The 8,368-nt window shown below is 41.5% G+C and overlaps 1 protein-coding gene across 1 annotated transcript in view; it reads left to right on the top strand.

Annotated features, from left to right (window-relative positions):
• Positions 1 to 261: 261 nt before the first annotated feature.
• ZNF536 (zinc finger protein 536) overlaps positions 262 to 8,368 on the top strand; it is a 79,708-nt gene continuing 71,601 nt past the window's right edge. The window contains exon 1 of the mRNA XM_063312872.1: positions 262 to 2,431. Coding sequence (XP_063168942.1) covers positions 262 to 2,431 — 2,170 coding nt within the window. The remainder of the gene's footprint in view (positions 2,432 to 8,368) is intronic.

Below are 8,368 nucleotides of genomic sequence, written 5' to 3'. Positions count from 1 at the left end.
TCAGAACTAGATATTCAGATGGGTGATGTGCTCATTTTAAAAGCCTAATTAATACATGCAATCAAAAAAGTGTGCAGGGTGATGAAGGTCTTGTATAATTAAGACAAAACAATCACAATGGTACACCATGCACTTGACATTTAGTATACATTTATTGGGTTTTGACTACAGGGATGTTGCGTATAGTTTTCATGCATTCCGAGATCCGCTGATGAAATCGCTCTCCTTCAAAATCTAAACTTTTCCTTCATTTTTACAGGGATGGAGGAAACTAGTTTGTGCCTTGGTGTTTCTTCAGCTGTGCCAGAAGCCGAGGCCCACCTTAACAGCTCCCTGCTCAATGGCCAGTATTCAATGAGCCAGAAGTTGCACCAGATCACATCCCAGCTTAGTCATGCATTCCCTGAGCTCCAGAACAGACAGAATCCCGAGGAAAAGGCAGTGGCACTTCTAGAAGACAAGAGCCACGTTTCGCTAGCCAACCAGCCCATCAGCAGCCAGATGGCCCTCTTAGCCAATCAACTCAACCGTGAGGTTGATACCAGTTTAAACGGGAGGGTAGACCTACAGCAGTTCTTAAATGGACAAAACCTGGGCATCATGTCTCAGATGAGTGACATAGAAGATGATGCTAGGAAGAACAGAAAATACCCATGTCCCCTGTGTGGGAAACGATTTCGTTTTAACAGCATCCTGTCGCTCCACATGCGCACCCACACTGGAGAGAAGCCGTTTAAGTGCCCCTATTGTGACCACAGGGCAGCTCAGAAGGGAAACTTGAAGATTCACCTGCGCACTCACAAGCTTGGAAACCTTGGCAAAGGCCGTGGGCGGGTCCGAGAAGAGAACAGGCTCTTGCACGAGTTGGAAGAACGGGCCATCCTGCGGGACAAGCAGATGAAAAGCAGCCTTCTGCAACCCAGGCCTGATGTCAAGGCCCATCCTCATGCTCAACCTGTCCCTCTGGCCAATTGCAATATACCCATGCCCACAAACCACAACACCCCTGATATTTCTAATCCGGTTCCCTCTCCAAAGCCTGCCAGCATCCAGGAAGAAGTGGTTGCCACAGCTGCAGGGTTTAGATGTACTTTTTGCAAAGGGAAGTTTAAGAAGAGGGAGGAGCTAGACAGGCACATCCGGATCCTTCACAAGCCTTACAAGTGTACGTTGTGTGACTTTGCAGCGTCACAGGAGGAAGAGCTGATCAGCCACGTGGAAAAAGCTCACATCACTGCTGAGTCCGCTCAGGGCCAGGGCTCCAATGGAAATGGGGAGCAGGCTGCCAGTGAATTCCGGTGCGAAGTGTGCGGTCAGGTCTTCAGCCAAGCCTGGTTCCTGAAAGGCCACATGAGGAAGCATAAGGATTCCTTTGAGCACTGCTGCCAAATCTGCGGGAGACGCTTCAAAGAGCCGTGGTTCCTCAAGAACCACATGAAAGTCCACCTGAATAAATTATCTGTGAAGAATAAATCACCCAGTGACTCAGAAGTACCTGTGCCTGTTGGTAGTATGTCACAGGAAGCTCACGCCAACTTATACTCAAGATATTTGTCCTGTTTGCAAAGTGGTTTCCTACCACCAGACAAAGCAGGCCTCAGTGAGCAGAATCAGGCATACAGTAAAGGGGATTTGCCCATGAAAGAACGAGAAGTCCTGGGCAAGCTCCTGTCTCCTATTGCTAACATTGGGCATAGTCTTGCTGAAGGGGATAAACATTCCTTATTGGGTTGTCTTAACCTTGTGCCTCCACTCAAATCTAGCTGCATAGAGAGGCTACAGGCTGCAGCCAAAGCTGCTGAGATGGACCCTGTAAACAGCTATCAAGCTTGGCAGCTCATGGCAAGAGGAATGGCCATGGAACATGGTTTTTTGACTAAAGAGCACCAGATACAGCGGAGCCATGAAGACACTTTGGCAAATGCTGGAGTTATGTTTGATAAGGAGAAGCGGGAGTATGTGTTAGTAGGAGCAGATGGCTCCAAGCAGAAAATGCCTGCTGATTTGGTTCACAGCACTAAAATGGGCAATCAGAGAGACTTGTCAAACAAACTAGACCCTTTGGAAGGCAGTAGAGATTTTCTCTCTCATGGTATGAATCAAGGGCTCGATTACAACATGCAGAGTCACAGCAGCGCAAAAGAGAAGCCAACAGAGTGTCCTGACTGTGGGCGAGTTTTTAGAACATACCACCAAGTGGTCGTTCATTCCAGAGTTCACAAGAGGGACAGGAAGACAGAAGATGAGATCATCCAGGGGAGCATTGAAGAGCGCCGTGGATCTGGGAGTGATCAGGAATCCCAGTCAGTCAGCAGATCGACCACTCCAGGCTCCTCCAACATTACTGAGGAAAGTGGAATGGGCGGAGGCCTTTCACAGACAGGAAGTGCTCAGGAAGACAGTCCCCATCCTTCTTCACCTTCTTCCTCAGGTATGCCAGCTTTCATTTTTACGTTTCCTGTTTGAAATAGCCCTACTAGTTCAAGGGTTTCCCCATGAGAATCAGGGTCTTACTGTGCAACCTTTATTACAGCCACACCTTTCTCTCTTTTTTTTATGAAATGAAGGATTCTTGTGCTTTTCCTTCTTCTACCTGGAAGACTTTCATTTGCCATGTTCTGAAAATTTCCCACATCTGGCAGCAATGAAAAAATGGTAGCTGTTACCATAGAATAGAATATCCATTGCAAATCTCCTGATTCCACTTTTTAATTTTCCCTCTCATGCAGTGCCTCACTTCAGAGGGATAGCAAGAATTTTGCAACTATAGTTTGGGAAAGTTCAAATATATTGGAGAGGCTGGGTGTTGTGGCCAGTAGCCTGTGTAATATACACATTCATTCACTTTATATCCAGCTCCTAGCCATTGCACTGATCCCTTTAAAAAGTGCGTATTATATTGCTTCTGTATTACTGTACTAATTTGGACAAATGGAATTATATCTGATTGGTAACTGCAAAGGCACTTAGCTTGTCTGTCCCTTCAGACTAAGTTCTCTTCCTTTAGCCTCACCAGTCATGTCATTCTTGGTTCGGTTTTGATAAATCCTTATATCATGAGATACAATTCAGTTATGTGCAAAAATGTAGAGCACATTTAAGCTATGAGCCACAAACTACGAATACACAGGGACTGAGAGTCATATGAAGGATTTAGTGGAAAGATATAGACTTCCCATTGATGATTTTTGCCTTCCATAGCCATTTTAAGCCATATAAAACCATGTTTTAAAAATATCCCATTTGGTTTAACATGAACCTGCTGCGTACAAAAGAGCAAAGCAAAATAATATTTCATTTAAGCCCCCTACAATATTGAGCCTTATCGGCATACATTATATATATATATATATAAATAAAAAGAAAGGTAAAATTTCTGACCTCATCTCTCATTTCTAGACTCTAGACTCTTGAACTAATGGATAGTAAATTGAAAGTTATATCTTCAGCCCCTTTATAACAAAAGCACCTCGCTAATATTGTAATCATTCTGCAGACCTAACAACGGAGGAAATCATGCCATAACAAATACTCTGTTACTAATGGCAACATTGATTTCTGCAATCAGCCATTAAGTCTAGAAAATGAAAGACAGTTCAAGAGACCTTTAGGCATTACATTGCCCACTGTTAAAGATCTGATAGCAGGCTGTTGAAGGTAATTCTTTTAGGCTCACCCCCTCCCTGGGTTTCAATAAATATTTTAGTATTGAAGGCAATCCACTGTTACAGTTATTAAATAGATGCCAGTTTATTTTTGTCGCTCTTGTCTTGCTCCAGTATCCTCCATTTCTCAGACCAGATTAATATAAAAGAAAGTGTTAGTTTGGGGGTGGCTTATAATAAACCCATAAGCCCCCCACTTCTTAAGACCTATAAATCTGCCCTCTGCATTCCACAGATTCCTATAGTGCTTAACCCTGTTGTTTAAATACCCAGAAAACACTCCGACTCCTCTTAGAATTCTAGCCTCACGTACACTTTATTAGTCATCAAAGACATGCAGAAAACCTATGTAGGAATGAGAGGACTCGTTTTTATACAGTCTAGCTGCTTGGATTGTTTTAAAAGGATTCAGAATCTAGTAGGAAAACACAGAAGATTTGCTTTGCCATGCAAGGAGCATTTGCCCATGTTTTGAACATGTGGGTAGACTGGGTGCAGATGCATGTTCTTGTTGTCCCTTGCAATAAGCATTGGTGCTCCAGAAGTTGTCAAAGGTGGTCAGGATATGCTTTAGAACAGTGTTTCTCAACCTTAGCAATTTTAAGTTGTGTGGACTACAATTCCCAGAATTCACCAGCCAGCATGCTGGCTGGGGAATTCTGGGAATTGTAGTCTACACATCTTAAAGTTGCCAAGGTTGAGAAACACCGCTTTGGAATAAGTAAGAGGAAAATAAACAGTGCCTTTGGCTATTTTTATTTGATTTTCTTGTGAGGGGAATACAAATGCCTCCTCAGAACCGCACTGCTCACTGGGCTCTTTTCTTGCCCTTGCAACAATCTGCCCAATGAAACCCTTGAAATCTGTCTAATCTCACAATAGGATTGGCAGGTAAATCTCAAAATGGCCTTTTTGAATGGAAAGTAACCCATTTTGCTTCTTCTGTTCTTCTCTGCTTTAATCTGGGCCAGAACAATATCCAGTTTTGACAATCAGAAATACCAAAGATGTTGCTTTTTTTTTTATCCCTGTAGCTGTCAGCCCTTTGAGGTAGCCCAGACAAGAAGCACCAATCATGAGTACTAACACTACCTTTATTGTAAGGTTTCTCCACCCCCACCCCTCCTTTGGACACAGATTCATTTATCAGACCGTTGCCTAGGCCATGGCACTTATTCCTGTCTCCCAAGGTCATTCCCATATGCCATTACAGTAGCTCAGGGATGAGCAACTGTGACTTGACAGATGTTTTCAATCTCCAGTTTCCATCATTCTTAGCCAATGATGAGAGGTTGCCACAGCAGCTGCGTTTAGATGTTGTCAGCCCTCATTTTAACCATAGACACCTGGGCCACAGCAGTCTTCTGGCCAAATTAATGGCCTGTCCATCTGTGAAATTACTTGTAGGCCACACACTCCAAACACAGTCTCCGGATACAGAGAGAGGAAAATAAGATGGGCATGTTCCTGACTGAACCTCTCATCTTTGAACTTCCTTTGCCTTTTTCAAAACAGGCCCAGGTCTATGGCTTTCTGAGCCTGTGGTCCACTCCCATCTTCATCAATGAGCAGGGATTCTATGGTGCAAGGTTCCTAAACATACGTAAAAACGATCCATGCATCTTTAATCTTCTTTTATCTCCGAGCACTTAGAGGATATTTTGCCCTTTGTATTGCCTCTACTTTCAAAATGCCAGCTGTATTTCTGGGCCTTAATCAATTTATGAGACTTACTGTTTATAAAGATGGAAGACCAGAAAGTTCAGCCACATTCATTCCATACTTGTAACCTTACGTACTGGATCTAGTTTTCAATCATGCACATTGGATGAATAATTTCTAATTGTTTTCCTTGTTGCCTCCGAATGGAAATGTAGCATCTGTATGATGAGCCATGTCATAGATGCTGAATGCGAAAGTGTCAATTTTTCCCCCCTGCATTCAATAACATGGTTTTAAATTTAACCTGGCTGTCCTCACTAATATTCCTTGGTCCACTATAAAATTCTCAAGAAACAGATTTAAATTGTTGCAAAACTATTGCTACCTGTGGAAGATAAATCAGCAGGATACAAAAGAAGCTTGTAGTTCCTGAAGTTAAAGGGAAATAGCTGCTGAGACAGCCATTAAAACATTACTACAAAAATACTGTTTAACCAGTTTCTAAGCCCATATAACAGTGTCTCAGAACTTAATTTGCATCCCTTGATTCCTTTGTTGTTGTTGTTGTTGTTGCAAACTGGGTCAGTAGGGCCTGAGAAACTATTCTTTTTTCAAATCTTAACCAAGGAATTCTTTTCTGTAATTGGTGCTCTTAACATGATAGTAGTTTCTGAATACATCATATTAAAAATAAAACCTTTTATACACAGTGCCTCTTAGAACAGATCTCTAGAAGAAAGCTTACAATGAGTGGCAGAGAAGGCTTTGTTATCTGATGTAATTCTTTGCAACGGAGGATTGGGAATAGAGTGGCTGCTTTTTTGAAAAAAAAATGTCTAGTTCAGGCTGAGAAGAAGAAAGGGTCAAGTTTGCAATCAAACAGTTATTGCAGAGATGTGTGACTGTCACTGGCTGCGCTAATGTGGTATGCAGCTGTTTGTTATGTGAGTAAAAGAATGTTTGAATCAGTGAACATGTGAAAACTGCTCCATCGGACCAGAAAATGTGTTTGTTCTTTGACTCTGTAAATTGCAATGAACTAAGCTGAGGAGCAACTGCTAAAACTTGGACCTTTCGACAAATGGAGAGGTCATATTTTCTAAGAGAAAATGGACCAAATTGGTCAGATAGATCATTTCCCTTCCTTACAGCCTTTGGTGGTTTTTTTTTTTTTTTTTAAATTGCACTTGCTGTTGCTCTTTGCTCACAATGCAACAAGAAGCTGATAAAAAATGTGAGCCGATAGTTGACTGCACCACTGTCATTCTGATCTTAACCTCATTGCAAAGGAGTAAATCCCATTGATTTAACTGAGTGAGTGTCGAACTAGTTTCTCATTGACACTAGACAAGTTTTGAAAGGGTTCCCTGTGGGTGGATTTCTCCAGATTGTCCAAGTTTCCAGGACATGAACTATGAATGTCTCATTTGGGAGGGCATTCATGTCTGATAATACATGATAATATGCCTTTCTTCGATCAGTCTTAACAGGTAATCTTATTATTATTATTTGTGCCATCCATTTCTCAATCAAAGTAAGTTAGTTTTATGAACTTTGAGAGCTGCACACACAGGATTGTTTGTGGTGAAAAGGGAGAAATGGGGACTGCCATTGTACTCACGTGCAGAAAAGGGCAGGTCCTGCGTTGTGTTATTAATTTCTGAAATCTGAAAGTGTGGCAGGAGCTCTCCCTGGGGGAGCAAACCCCAAACCACACACCAAAATAGGTAGCTGGTTCTCTGGGATTCTTAGTGGAAGCTGTTTTTGCTTAGGAATTGGCACATAGAATAATTAAAACTTAATGTTGTAAGAAATGATACTGTTCGTTATAACTAGTCGAGTAGCTATACCTTCTGCATTTGCCTATAATTTTGGTGTGGAGATAATTGAAGTCTTGATAGTATGAAAGGGGTAATTGAATGCACTGACCCTCCAGTTCATTAAATAAAGTAGGCTAAGTTGCATGATCAATGTAAAGCACAAAGATTTTTAAAAAATAATAATAAAAAGAGGGGGAAAAAGAAGGAAAATAAAATACCACTAACTGTAATAATTTATTCTTGTCCATAGTACTTCATGTTGACTTTGGCACAAATTGTTTGATCAGCTGGTTTGGATTCTTTTCAGTATTTCTCTCCCTCCCCCTCCCCTTTCCTATGGCAGCAAACTCTTTCTTCAACAATGCATTTCAGCCTATATTTATGCCCATTGACAGAGGATATAAAAAAGCTTTTGTATTGGACAGCACTGCAAAGATGCAGGACAGAGAATGTTATGATGCCTTTCTTTCTTTCTTTCTTTCTTTCTTTCTTTCTTTCTTTCTTTCTTTCTTTCTTTCTTTCTTTCTTTTTTCTTTCCCCATCAAAAGTTCTATGTGGACAAAAACAGGCAGAAAATTTAAGGCTGAGGATTAAGATCTTCATTTTTTTTTTGCTTGTGCATTCCAATTGTTCTTAAAATATTTGGCAATGTCAATTAGTAACTGAGCAGAGTTAGCTGATGAACACAATTTTCCACTAGACTGAGCACCCTATTGTAGTCGAGCTAACAGCAGATTTCTGAGGTCATTATCATTCTCTGGTAGCTTTGCCCAGCTGCTTCATGCTGCAAAAGCCAAACTTTATACTCGAGCTTTGGGATGGCACGCAGCAACAGGGGGCTGGAAAGGGAGGAGTGAGAAGTTGGCGAAGAAGCTTAAAAAGCACACACACAAATAAAAATAAAATACACTTGGAAGAAAGAGAATATCAATGCTTCTAGGTATTTTGAGGACCTCTTGTTTTTGAGTCAGCTTTCCCTTTCTCTCTCAGCTGGTGCTTTTCCCTTTGTGAATCTTGTTTGATCTTGGAAAAGTTGAGGTTACATTGCATTTTTTATCTGCTTCATGAACCTGAAGGGATGCATTGTGGCAAAAATAGAAGTGTCACATATGAAATAACTACCTTTTATCTGAACAGGGTCTTGCTATCTTTCCTGCAGTCTTCTTCTGTGGTGGTTATGCCTCTGCACTAATAATCCATTTGCACTGTCTTCTATTGCAG

This window comes from Candoia aspera, chromosome 11 (assembly GCF_035149785.1).
Source record: "Candoia aspera isolate rCanAsp1 chromosome 11, rCanAsp1.hap2, whole genome shotgun sequence".
In the NCBI taxonomy this organism is placed as follows: domain Eukaryota; kingdom Metazoa; phylum Chordata; class Lepidosauria; order Squamata; family Boidae; genus Candoia; species Candoia aspera.
The sequence above is the reverse complement of the archived record's forward strand: the minus strand, read 5'-3'. Positions and strand labels throughout refer to the sequence as shown.